Raw genomic sequence first — 14,285 nt, 5'->3', positions numbered from 1 at the left:
CTTAGATTGTATTGCCTGCATATATTACAAGGACAGAAACAGACTAGCTGTCTGTTGAAACAGAAAGTGTGCCAATGTATTTTCTGGAATATGAGTCCTTAATCAAAATAGATTCATAATTGACTATTATCTTCACATAATGCTGCTGCTCCCTGTGATTTTGGTTTCTATTCACCTATAGAACAATTGTGATTTTTTTTGCTTCAAGGAACAGGCAAAATAAAGGTCTTAAACCCGCAGACTTACATCAACACTAGATGGGCTGGTGAGGGCAGCTGTGCATGCCCTCTAAGAGTGAGTCTTGGATTCAAAAATGGAACTTGAGAGACATGGGGAGGTGTGTTCAATAGCTAGATGAACAGTCCCCCAACCACCCAGACCAACATACTGCATGTGCAAAATGTGAGGTGGTGTGGTGACATACAGGGCAGTCTTAAGCATATCTGGCGCCCTTGTGCAAAGCTCCCTCCGGCGCCCGCCCCCCCCCCCCCCCATTTTCCAGAATTTTTTAGGGAGGACGGCACTGCTGGCGGGGCTGGAAGAGGTGGGCAGCAGCTGAAGGGCAGCTCCTCTGGCAGGGAAGAGGCGGAGGCTGGACGTGGCGCCTCCCGGCTCAGCTGGCCATTTGTGCCACGGTGGCCACGGCAGAGAGGCTCTGGGCGTGGCGCTGCTTCAGCGCGGCATGGCGGAGGCGGGCAAGGGCGGCAAGCTGATGCCGGCAGGTGCCGCGTCCAGCCTCTGCCTCTTCCCTGGCACTCTCCAGAACTTGGCGGCCTGGCGCCCCGTGCCACTAGCCTCTATGGGTAAGACGCCCCTGGTGACACATCTTTTGGCACACTCCAACCAAGTTTCAGGAATGGGCTGAAAGAGAGTTACAAACAGGTTGAATACATTCTGTCCCAACCATTCAGGCCCTTTCCCTTGGCTCTCTTCTTAAGATCAAATATGACATCATTGAGCACTGTCACAGAGATGTAACCTATAAAATGGATGGCACTGGTTGTATTTATTCAGGCTGCCAATTTCCACCTATGAAGGCTTGGCACCACCCAGCCTATTCAAGCAACTGGCAGAAAAACCACCCAACAAAAGATGATTTATTTTTATGAGCAGTAAGAGTGGGCGTTGGGAGACGCAGCTCTCAGCATAAAAAGAGAAAACAAAGCTTTGTTCCGATATGTCTTATACATTGGGGGGGGGGGGGGAGGACAAGAGATAGCAGTTTGAATGCAACCCCAGTTTAATTTAAATGTTAAAAATGTGTCAGATTTGGTCTCTAGTCTACATAGTGCCCTCTTTGAATTCAATGACTGAGTAATTCTGGTAGGTAGATGTTATAAGAATTTTTAGGTCTTATAAATATATAATGAATGTTCATAAATGTACCAAGCAAACACATATATAAACCACATGTCTGAAACCCATAAGGTAAAAGGACCCCTGACCATTAGGTCCAGTCGTGGCCGACTCTGGGGTTGCGGCGCTCATCTCGCTTTATTGGCTGAGGGAGCCGGTGTACAGCTTCTGGGTCATGTGGCCAGCATGACTAGGCCATTTCTGGCAAACCAGAGCAGCACACGGAAACGCCGTTTACCTTCCTGCTGGAGTGGTACTTATTTAACTACTTGCACTTTGACGTGCTTTCAAACTGCTGGGTTGGCAGGAGCAGGGACCACGCCACCCACGTCCCTTCTGAAACCCATAGGAAAAGTCCTAAAGCCATTTTGACTCTTTCAGTCACCTCAAATATTTCTCTACAAGGTCGAAGGAAATGCAGAAACCTCCCCATTGTCTCTGTCCTCACAAATCCTGCCTTAAGGGCACATTTAAGGTGTAAATAGGGTGAGCCTGTGACCTGGCTCAGGAATTAAGTATTATCATTAAAAATAATGGCCAGACTCTCCAGGTAATCCAGTCAAGTGACCATTAACAGGTAATCTGGCAGACAGGGTAAAAACAATGCACTCAGATTTCTGTTGTAGACCGCCTTTTCTGTGATGTAGGTCTGTTGTATCTGGGGGGTGGTCTTGGGCTACACCCCTTCTGTGATGTATGTATAGTGTTTCTGGGGGTGGTCTTGGATTCCAGGGCGGGCAATTTAAAATGTCTATATAAGGGCAGGCACACCTTTGTTCTGGGTCCTCCTCCTCCTCTCTCCTGTGTGTGGGGGAGCACCCTGCTGCAACAGTTAATAAAGATCAGACTTACTAGCTGCTTTGCTTCTCAATATTCTCTGGTTGGTCTCTGTTATTTTCTCCTACCGACAGAGAACCTACAAAAGGACTCTATATGGGCTCTTGGGTACCCCATAAGGGGAAAGGAGCAGCTTAATTACTTATAGCATAGATATCAAAGCAACCATTCATTGAGGTAAGACGTTTTTCTATCCTATTTCACTGTAAAATAAAATTCCAGTTTCAAAACTCAACTAGCTTTAGAACCTAAAAGCAGTGCTTTTTTCTGGGGGGACACATACCCCTAAACATTTTGTGAATCTTTGTACTTTTGTCCATTTACTGTATTTATTTTTCCCAATTTGAACTATAAAATGGTGATTTCCGTGAGTCAAAATGAGAGTACCCCTAAACATTTTTTAAAGGAAAAAAGCACTGCCTAAAACTATAATGAAGCTTTCAGAAATCTCTCAAAATTTTTCATGCAGGCAATCATGGCACCAATTTTGTGATGTCAAATAAGACATGTAACCATTAGCGAACTTCCTGTGGACTCATTGCCGTTTTTACTCCATATTTACTATATTTAGGCACCCCAATGCTCAACATTAGAATTTCCAAGTACTGGATGATTCTAGCACCAGTTTTGTGAGGTTGGGAATTATGATCAGTAAGCCCAATCCAGAAAAAGTCGACAAATAAATAAATAACTCTTAACATATATATTAAAGTTCTTATTTTATCCTCTCTTGCCTCACTCATTGCAATCATCAGGACTTAAATGTAGTCCACTACTTGTGATTCACAATTCAAAAATATGTGTTTCTGGCTATATTCACCATGTTTTCCTGCACACATCTTAAGCACATACAAAAAAGTAGATCCACTTCAGCTCCTTAGCTGAGTTTTACCTACGTAACTGGATTGTCCTGTTTATGTATTTATTTATGTATGTATTTAAAATTGCCAACAAAGGTCCGTATAGTTAAAGCCATAGTTAAAGCCATGGTTTTCCCAGTAGTGATGTATGGAAGTGAGAGCTGGACCATAAAGAAGGCTGATCGCCGAAGAATTGATGCTTTTGAATTCTGGTGCTGGAGGAGACTCTTGAGAGTCCCATGTACCGCAAGAAGATCAACCCTATCCATTCTTAAGGAAATCAGCCCTGAGTGCTCACTGGAAGGACAGATCGTGAAGCTGAGGCTCCCATACTTTGGCCACCTCATGAGAAGAGAAGACTCCCTGGAAAAGACCCTGATGCTGGGAAAGATGGAGGGCACAAGCAGAAGGAGACGACAGAGGACGAGATGGTGGGACAGTGTTCTCGAAGCTACCAGCATGAGTCTGACCAAACTGCGGGAGGCAGTGGAAGACAGAAGTGCCTGGCGTGCTCTGGTCCATGGGGTCACGAAGAGTCGGACACGACTAAACGACTAAACAACAACAACAACTTAAAATAGTTCTATCACACTTTTCTTTGCACAGAAAGAAATGCAGCTAACGTGAAAATCATTATTTATTTATTTTTTGAAAAATTAACCAGGGTAAGTCAGAGGGTGTGTGTGTAAATATTATAATTATAATATAATAATATAATATAATATAATATAATATAATATAATATAATATAATATAATATAATAATATATAAATCTGAGTGCATCAACAGAGAAAGCCTTTTCCTTTGTTGAAGCCAAATGTCAGTTTGGAAGAAAGTAGGACCTCTGTAGTATGTGGCAGGCTCATATGTGTCTAGATAGCTTTTCCATTCCTCATATTTCTTCTGCACATACTTTTAAATAAAGAATAAAATATGAATTAAGTCAAAGACTTTAATCACAATTTATGTTTATTGTACTTTTTCAAATTATGTTAAACTGTATCTCTTGCAACACGTTTCTCCTCTCTTATTTCACGGATATTAAAGATACAGTAGCAGCAGAGATTGTATCTGGATTAAAGCTAAACTAGAGGTAGGTTCTATACCTTGCCCAAGTATAAATTTGTACAAGTCTTCTTAATAAAACTCTGAGCAGGAAAAACTAATGTAACATGTCTTTGCTGAATCAAAATTGTTTTTTGTGAAGTTCCTCATTCAGATGACATTTTAGTGCCTGCCAGGTCATGTAGCACTTCAACGTTTTTATTGATTCTTTTAATGGAGTCCAGATCAGGCACAAAGTGGCAACCATATAAATGAAGTATCTTCAGTCTGGGGGGGGAAAAGCAACATTTGTAGATAGTTCATTAATTTATTTTACTAGTCATCTGGCAGCCACAGAATAAGTCCCTGAAAATATGTTGCTTCCTTTTAAAAAACGCCAGAGGGCCTTTCCTGTAAGATGCTCTGCAGATAGGAGGATGAACGTGCATTACGTGCGCCACCGAAGCCTCTACCAAGTAGCTGTTGACTTTCTGGGAGTTTATAGAGTTTTATCATCTGTTAATGGGGTTATTTTAGTTGGGGTGGTGACAGAATGAGTAGACCACAGGCTTTTCATGCCAAAGGTCCAGGTTCAATCCTCAGCATCTCTAGGTACAGCTGAAAAAGACCCATGAAAAGCTGTGGCCGGTCAGTGTACATGTCCTTTCTCCAATCTGATGCCCTCTAGATGTTTTGTACTATAACTCCCATCATCCCTGATCACTGGCTACACTGGCTGGAGCTGATGGAGCTTGTACCCAAAACATCTAGAGAGCACGATCTGATTTGATATAAGGCAGCATTCTTTTTTCTTTTTTTTTTAATAGCTTTTCTTTTGCTTAAACAGGTACATATAAATATAAACAACCAAAAATTACAAAGGAAAATTCCTTAATAGTAATGGGGGAAAACTACAAAAACTACAAAAAATATCGAAGTACATGACACAGAACATAAGCAACTACGGGAAATATAAAAGAAAAGGGAAAGAAAGGAAAGGAAAAAAGGGGGGGGGGAGGGAAGATGAGCCAAAGCAGGAAAGCTCATCAACTGTACACTTCCTTCAAGCTCACAACAGATCATTATTTTTATCAATTAACTCTATCTGCATTCCAAAGGAATCCCTCATCTTGGTATCAGGGAGCATTTCTCTATGCAGTATCATTCTAAACATAGCCAGATCTTTCTTGCTGAGCCCTTGTCCCCTAAATAATTATTTAAACATTCCCATTCTTCTTTCACCAACTTTTTAGGTTTATCTCTTATTGCATCTGTCAGCTTTGCGAGCTCCAAGTACTCGCACAATTTGACTACCCATTCCTCTTTAGTGGGTATATTTTTATCTTTCCAGTGTTTTGCCACTATAACCCTTGCTGCTGACGTTGCATACATAAATAGCCTAGTTTTGTTTTTGGGAATATTATCTGAAACCATTCCTAGTAAAAATTCTTCCGGTTTCTTGCTAAATGTAGTTTTTATCAATCTCTTTATCCCTTCATAAATCATATTCCAAAATCTTTGTATCTCTAGACAGGAACACCACATATGGTAGTATGTTCCTATCTGTTCCTTACATCGCCAGCACTTGTTATTGTTTGATTTATTTATTTTTGCAAGTTTTACAGGGGTCAGGTACCACCTATAGTACATTTTCATAAGATTTTCCCTTATAAGGAAACAAGCCGTGAATTTTATATTTTTAGTCCATAATTCGTTCCAAATATTGGGTTTGATCGTATGTCCCAGGTCCCTCTCCCATTTTACTGTAATTTCTTTTATGTCTTCCTCCTTTCTTTGCCAATTCAAAAGTAGTTTGTACATTTTAGAAAGTGTCTTTTGATTATTATATAAAATATCCTTCTCCAGATAGGATATTTTTTTGTCAAATCCTTTGGTTCTTTTATCCTTTTCAAGGGCGGCTTTTAATTGATAATACTCCAGCCAGGTTATTCCCTTCTGTTTCAATTCACTTAGGTCCTTTATTTTCGGATCACTACTTGTTTCCTCTACTAAATTCTTATATGTTAGCCAATCGCTGTTCATATTCATCCTGTGAACCGACATAGATTCCATTGGTGACAGCCACCATGGTGTTTTGGTTACTACTGATTTTTTACTCCTCTCCCATACTTCATATAATCCCCTTCTCACAATATGATTTAAAAATCCTTTGTGGGATTTAACCTTGTCATAGCCTATGTAGCCATGCCACCCGTACACAATATCCCATCCCTCCAGATCTAGGGCTTCCGTGTTTTTAATTAATATCCAGTCCTTAATCCATGTCCAGCACGCTGCCTCAAAGTACAATTTAAGGTCAGGGACCGCGAAGCCTCCTTTTTCCTTCAACTCTGTTAGTAGCTTAAATTTTATGCGTGGTTTTTCCCCTTGCCAAATAAACTTGGCAAGGTCTTTCTGCCAATCCTTAAAACACTTTACGCCTCTAATTATAGGTATTGTTTGGAACATAAAAATCATCTTTGGCAATACCATCATTTTAACTGTGGATATTCTCCCCCACAGGGACAAATTCAATTTTCCCCAAGTCTCTAATTCTTTTTTTTATTTCCTTCCACTTCTTCTCATAATTGTCCTTATATAGGTTTATATTCTTATTGATGATCCAAACCCCCAAATAATTTACCTTATTGGCTACCTTTAAACCTGTTGTATTTTCCAGTTCCTCTTGTTACAACTTACGTAAATTTTTCGTTAATAATTTGGATTTTCCTTTATTGAGTTTGAACCCCGAGACCTTCCCAAATTCTTCCAATTGTGCAAGCGTTTTTTGGATACTTTCCACTGGATTTTCAGTGGTTACAATTACATCATCGGCAAAGGCTTTAATTTTGTAGTATCAAGTGCCTAGGTTAATTCCTCTTATATTTTTATCCTTTCTTATTGCTATTAAAAGTGGTTCCAAGGTGGCAATAAAAAGAAGTGGGGAGAGAGGGCACCCCTGTCTTGTCCCCCTTTCGATACTGAACTCTTCGGTGATCTCGTTATTTATTAGCAATTTTGCTTTTTGGTTATCATATATCGCCCTAATTCCATTAATTATTTTCTCCCCTATGTCCAGACCTTTGAAAGTTTCCAATAGGAAATTCCGTTATACTCTATCAAAAGCTTTTTCTGCATCAACCAATAACATGGCCAATAAGGCAGCATTCTAAGTTCTTAACAGCTAGGCATATTTTTCTGATGGACTAGGATTCTGCCTTCACTGGGTAATAACTGACAAGAGCTGGGAGAGACAGTTTGAAGCCAGGTTGGCAGTTATTAATTTGGAAAGAGAAAACTAAAGGGAAGCGGGGGGGGGGGGGGAGGCAAGGTCTCTTTCTTCCCTAACAACATAAATGTTTAAAAGGTGCTTCCTACTTCACAGAGCGAGCCCACTATCTCTGGAGAAACAAATGTGCTAACTCCTTGCAAATCCAGTGCGAGGAGCCTGAACTATTCCTGCTTGAAGGCTGCCAGCACTTTTTGGAATTCTCAAGCTATCACCTTGAGAGATGTCAAACTCTATCCACAAGAAAACTAAAATTTGATTGTCATTCTTGATTCTTGTTGCCAGGTCTCCTTCTGTACTAACAGCTCTTCTTCCGCTGGTAATAAAAACTTACTTGAAGCACTGCAAAAAGTAAGAGGTATTTCTACGACTGAATAATATCAAAACCACCTACATTGTCCTGATCCCCAGCCAGCCATCAAATAGCCAAACAACAGCAACAAGTGAAAAATAAAAAGGCAGGATAGCATTACGGTATCTCTAAAGAATTTGTTAAATGAGGAAATGTTTAATGGAGGTTTCACCATTCATTTACCTCAAAGGAGACTAAGGTTACTCACACTACAAAATAAAACAAACAATAAAGGTCTGGAATGCAAATTGCTCTGGAATGCAATATGACACCACACTCACTGCCTTTAATCTTAACTACAGGGCATTAAAATCTTCACACACACATGAATTCTTCCTAATGCAGGTTTGAATAAACTGAACATTGTTTTGGATCCTTGCCTCTCCCTCAGCAACTTCACATTCCTTTGAATGCAAGAAATGGGCCCCTACATGCATATAGCCATACACAGCCTGGGAAGTCCAGTTGCATGGAGTTCCTGCTTACATGAACATCAAGGGGCACAAAGCCCTAGGGGTGGATTACATCTCCACCACCTGCTCATACTGTCATTGAAAATGACAGCTAAAGATGGATCAAAAGATCATCAAATCTAGCATTCTGTTTCTGACAGCAATTTCTGGCGACCAGTGGGGCATGAATCTGATAGCACTACTGCTGCCCCACATCAACTGGTATTCATTTTGCCTCTGCACATGGAGGCTCCATTTAGCCATTATGGCAAACAAATGGAACCTATAATAAAACAGTGCAATGGTTTTCTGCTCCATTCAAGCCATGCCCTCCTCCAGGATACTCCATCCTACTCTCCAAATACTGAAACCTTTCCTCGTAATTTAGTTCCAGCAGGGTCCTATTGTTAATCCCTTTACTATTAAGTCAATGAAATCATCAATACCTGGATTGTATTAGAGGAAGTCACACTCACCTTTTGCAATTTTTGCATAATTTCACAACTGCATCCAGGGAGATATTCTTGCAGAAACTCAGCTTCACACATTCCAAAGTCCTGAAGCAGAAGCTAGCCAACAGGCAAACCCTGAAGCCCATAAACAAGACACAAGCTACAAGTTAAGTTCTGCTTTTGAAGTAAGATTTGAAAAGGAATTTTGCTCTAGGAAGTCACTTCTCGGATTAAGCACACAGCACATTCTAAATCATCAAAGGTCACCTATTCCTGATGGACACAGCACTAGGTGAAAAGCTATTTCATGCTTTCAAGACCAGCTACTTATTTGCAAGATGATTCAGACATTTTTGGGGTATATGTATTCTACAGGATGTGATGCGTTTGCACTCCTTAAATCAGCAATGAAAGGCTTTGCTGTAGGAGAAGCCACATTTCACATTTTCTTAACTTTGTTTCATGCTTCTCCATAAAGTATTTATTTTGTCGTTCATTTCTGAAGGTTACATACAAGAGGTTAGCTTCTACACCAGGGTTACCAACCTTTACGGACCAGTTGGTACATTTTGAATTCTGGGAGAGTGCTGTGGGTGCCAGTCACAAAATAGTTTCCATGGGGGGCATGGTATAACACAGAATTAGAGAGCATAGTCATTGCTGCTTCTACCACCTCAAGAACCTCATGCTTATCATGGGAAGTCAGTTATAGCCTGCTGGTGCTGATTGTAGACATACAGCTGTTAAAGTCACAAGTGCTCTGCTTTCCCTAATGCCAATCCTAAACCAAAAGCTCAGCTGCCCTCTTGTGCCCAGTTTCCAAGGGACTATTCCCCATTAAACCTAAGGAGATTTATTTCTGAAGTAAACAATGCATACCATTGTACTGTAACTTACAGTGACTTCTTAAGGAGTGCAGGGACATCATTTCATGTACAGTAGGAGATATCCCTGAGTCTTGTTGCAAAGTTTTCACATTTTGCACTTGCCACTTGGGGAAAGTCCTCTTTTAACATCCACCCATACTTACTGACTGTGTACTAGTATTTGCAAAAACTTCCAAGGAGTACCTGATCTCAGTCAAAACCACCACAGGAAAAGTACATCCTGGTTGCCAGGAAAAAGGGAAGGGAAATCATGGAGATTCCAAGGTCTGCTAAAAAAATAAGATGGAAGCAGGGAAAGCATACTAATGGGGACAAGAAAATAGAAGCTCTTATGACCCCAGGGATTTCTACTGTTTGGTATCCAAACAACTCACTTAGCTCTGACTCCACTCATTTGCTTAAAAACACTGACAGACGGGAACAGCCAGACCAGCTCATTTTACCTAAATTGCTTAGAAATTGTTTAGAAGGGCACCTGCACATTTCACCTCATAGCTTTCTTTCCAGGAGGGCTAGTTTAGAGTCTGAGAGCCTTAGCCTAGAGGCCCCAATGAAGGCCTTCATAGGTGTCATGGCAATCTCTGGATGAAATGTCCAAAACATTCATTAACCATCAGCTTCAATATACTTAACAAGGATGCAGCTTGGGTGGGGAGAGGGGGTTGTTGGTTTATTTTTGTTTTGTTTTTTATTATGCATTTTGTGTGGTTTTGTATCCTGAGATTTACAGATGAGATTTAATAAATTAATAAAAATAATATTAGTCAAGTATTTCAGAGCCTGTTGCTACAAGATACTGATCTGCTTGCAGCCAGTGGGAGTGGAGGGCAATGCAATCAAGAAAGTCCATCAATATTATTACAGCAATTTAGCTGAATGTGCTGCAGTCTGAGTAACTGCAAGGAGGACATGTGCTGTGACATTTAAATCCACTTAGTTCATAGAAGAAAAATAGCTACATGAGAAGCAGCTGGAAACATTTCTGATAATAATGGAATCAAAAAGTTAAACAGAGCAGACCAATCAGATGAAGCCCGGATTGTCCAGCAGTGCTAGAATGCATCTAAAGAACATAATGCACTTACAATTATATAGCTGTTGCCATAGCTACCTAGGAAACAGTCTTAATGCTCTGCAAATCAGAATGGGAAATTGAAGGGTTCGGGGAAAAGCTCTTAGGTTATTTTGTCTACTCTCCACTCTGGATCTTAATTAGCAGATCCTCAGCTTCTGGGGGTGAAAATCCAGTCATGATGAAAAGGGAGATTACAAATTGCACCTAATGGTAACAACTGGAGCTTAGTAGCCGCTGATGCACACCAGGTTACTTTAGCAACCACAAAAACCGCTCTCCTTTTTAAATGTAGATAACAAACTAATCAGAAATAGTCTTTATGCTCTACAACAGCCATATGATAGCCTGTGTCAGTAGCACAAAGTATGTAGCCTGAAAGGGAGATAGTGAAACTCCAAATTTTGCCTGAAAATAAATCAGTTCAAACCACAAATTTGGAGCTGAACTGTTCCGCCCTGCCTCATTCTCCAGGCAGGCTGCAGAAACATGGGTATCAGGAGGGCAGCTCCACCGTACCATTACTGGCTGCTACTGTTTGAAGGTCAGATTACATTTTTATTGCATATTTCCTTGAACACGTCACTTGCAAAATGTCCTCAAACACCCTACCCTCTCTTGCTGGTTGCAGTGGAACTTAAATCAAGGAAAGAAAGCTTCCGACAGCTCCCCGCCAAAGCTTGAACTCCAATGTCAGTGACCTCTTTACAGCCACTAACATCCAGGTACCTGCAGCAATTTTTAAAAAAAGAAAGAAAAAACCAGCATCCATATATAGCAATCAGCTGATTATGTAGATCAGAGGTAAGTGTTTAAAGTAGTTACGGCAGCTCCATGTAGTACATGGTTGGTTTTTATGATCCAACCCCGTAGCAGACTAAACTAGCAAGTACGCATATAGGGATGGGTGCACCTTACCGATTGTGTGGTACCTCATTACATGACAATATTTATAAGTGGTTACAGAGGAATAACTTGAGCTTCCCCTTTTAAGACTTCCCAGGTAAGATGGGAAGCAGGAATTTGCACAGATGTGCACAGAGCTCACACATTTCACCAAAGAGGAGATCCACAAGTTCATGTTTCCTGTGTCACCACTTGTAACACTGAAAATTATTTTTATAGTACGAAACTCTCATTTCTTGCAAAAAGGAAATGGGAAAAAAGAAAAAGTACGTTTCCGAGCACAATTCAAAGTGTTGGTGCTGACCTTTAAAGCCCTAAACGGCCTTGGTCCAGTATATCTGAAGGAGCGTCTCCACCCCCATCGTTCTACCCGGACACTGAGGTCCAGCACCGAGGGCCTTCTGGCGGTTCCCTCACTGCGAGAAGCCAAGTTACAGGGAACCAGGCAGAGGGCCTTCTCGGTAGTGGCGCCTTCCCTGTGGAACACCCTCCCACCAGATGTCAAAGAGAACAACAACTACCAGGCTTTTAGAAGACATCTGAAGGCAGCCCTGTTTTGGGAAGCTTTTAATGTTTGATGTATTATAGTATTTTAATATTCTTTTGGAAGCCGCCCAGAGTGGCTGGGGAGGCCCAGCCAGATGGGCGGGGTATAAATAATAAATTATTATTATTATTATTATTATAAAAAAGTTACATTAAAGTACATTTGTTTCATTTGTGGTCACTGAACAAGCAAATCTCCAAACTTGGCTTTTGATTCTCTTGTCTGCAGTATTAATTTAAACAATTTCATACTGCAAGGTAAAATTATAAAGCTGTAATAAAACACTCTGCTGTAAAGCATCTTGTAAATAATCCATAATGATTTTAGAAAAGCTTTCTACTTTATCTTGCCACATGGTATGTTGGACAACTAATTAACCAATTAGGAGATGATGCATAAAATACTTATGATGGTGTGTCTTCAGTCCAAATAAATATATTGAATGAGTTATCAAATAAGAGCACTGCATAAAATAAAACAATGAACTATGAGTACAAGCCAGTTTTATCCACCCTTCAAACTTATCACCATGAACTCATGAAATTCAAGGCAATCTAAGAATACAACTGGTCGTCAGCCAGGAAAAAGCCAATCTTTCAAGGATTAAGTGGTAATAATGCTGACAAAATTCCATGCTACTCAAATAACTGACTAACTCTGTTTTAGAAGCAAGATAAATGGTTCCTTTAAAAGTCATTCTACACACACCAATCACTGTCTCTGGGCTTTCCAAAGACTGCCATTATTGGGGAATCACCTTTCACCAAAGTCAGTTGAGGAATGGTGTAATGCCCCCACTGAGAATGGGTTTTATTATCATATGCTCCATCCCAATCTCTCACACAAATTTCCCTTGTTAGGCCCCTGCTACACTATATGTTTAAAGTTGTATCATGGGACATTAAATAATGCTGGGAACCCTAACTGCAGTGCAGATTTCACTCTCAAGTAGCACTCCAACTTGAACACTATAATGAGATTTCCTTTTCAAAAGCTAACATTTAGAATCTAAGATGCCCTGAACTACTTTTTAAAATCTTTTTAATAATTGTATATTGCCATGCATTTCCAAGTGTCATGTAATGAGGTACCAAATGTGCAGTGTTTTGTTTGGCTACTACAGAATTGCATGCTTCTCTGTAAAATGAATATTTTTATTTTACGATTGTGTTTTGCGCGTACATGGCATCCACCACAAACACTGAATCATGCCATGCTCCTGTAAGCAGGAACACCACATCACCCAAAGGGTTAAAAAATGACAGTGAGATTTAAAACACCTGAGAACAATAATGATGCGGCCAGGGCAGGACTTTGCAGGAGAGGTCTGGAGCCCCAAAGTATTATAAAAGGGTTCTTCATTAGACGATTAAGTCTGGTGTGCTGGTGGCCTGTAAGACCTTTAAGTCTAGAGTTGAAAGATTGCTTGCACCATTGAATAACAAATGCATTTACAATAGCTAGTCTTCAAACATACCTGATTGTTGGTAAGCCAATGCTGATTTCTAAAAGGCTTATATCTGTTACTTGGGAGCATGAATTGAGAACCAAACTTTCCAGTTTAGGACATTTCTTCACAATTAAATGTACAACACAATCCCTCACCTACAGCCCAACAAGAGAGAGAAAAAGGAAACACAACAATTTGGGTAGCACTCTTCATCTAGTGCAGCTCTACAATCTTATTGCCACTATCATGCAGGCTTCTCTATTGCAGTTTCAACCAATTGAAAAGGAAGGAATGCATCAATATATATGTAATAGTCACAGGCCAGCAGACTGGCCAGTTGGCTACGCTAGTTGTGACAGTCTTATCAACCACAGCAGTCCTACGCAAAACAAGAGGCACTTTTCCTGAGTCGCTGCAAGATTTGTTCTGCTGTGAAATAAAAACCACCTACTCAAAAAACGTACTCGCATAAGATGGCAAAATAGAAGCTGTTAAGAAAACAAATACTGAGAATGCACAGTCATATGGCAATAAACTTTTATATAGCTCACTGCTGTTTTTCTCCTCCACAGTTCTGACACAATCACAGACAACATGAAATATATATATCAACATGACTTTTGCATTATAGTAATAATTATAATAAACCACCACATCTATCTTCCCTCTGTAGTTTCTTCAACAGACGGAGCCCTCATGCTGAAATACTTCATCCGTCAGCAGGCAAGTTAAATGCAATTAGCCTAATTTGCACTCCATGCGCATGAACATGGTTGATGC

General features: G+C 40.4%; 1 protein-coding gene across 3 annotated transcripts in view; it reads right to left on the bottom strand.

Annotated features, from left to right (window-relative positions):
• Window positions 1-4,005: 4,005 nt before the first annotated feature.
• Window positions 4,006-14,285, bottom strand: part of LOC308457966 (uncharacterized protein) — a 44,690-nt gene continuing 34,410 nt past the window's right edge. For 2 of the 3 annotated variants that reach the window (XM_080972347.1, XM_080972345.1), the window contains 4 exons: window positions 13,533-13,660; window positions 11,215-11,331; window positions 8,668-8,778; window positions 4,006-4,386 (listed from right to left, as the gene is read on the bottom strand). In XM_080972347.1, coding sequence (XP_080828473.1) covers window positions 4,266-4,386; window positions 8,668-8,778; window positions 11,215-11,331; window positions 13,533-13,660 — 477 coding nt within the window. In that variant the 3' untranslated portion in view covers window positions 4,006-4,265. Of the gene's footprint in view, window positions 4,387-7,512; window positions 7,730-8,667; window positions 8,779-11,214; window positions 11,332-13,532; window positions 13,661-14,285 lie in introns of those variants that run through there. The other variant, XM_080972346.1, reaches the window with a different exon arrangement.

This window comes from Podarcis pityusensis, assembly GCF_964106645.2.
Source record: "Podarcis pityusensis genome assembly, chromosome: 11".
Classification (NCBI taxonomy): domain Eukaryota; kingdom Metazoa; phylum Chordata; class Lepidosauria; order Squamata; family Lacertidae; genus Podarcis; species Podarcis pityusensis.
Note: the sequence above shows the minus strand (reverse complement) of the source record. Positions and strands in the feature narration are given on the sequence as shown.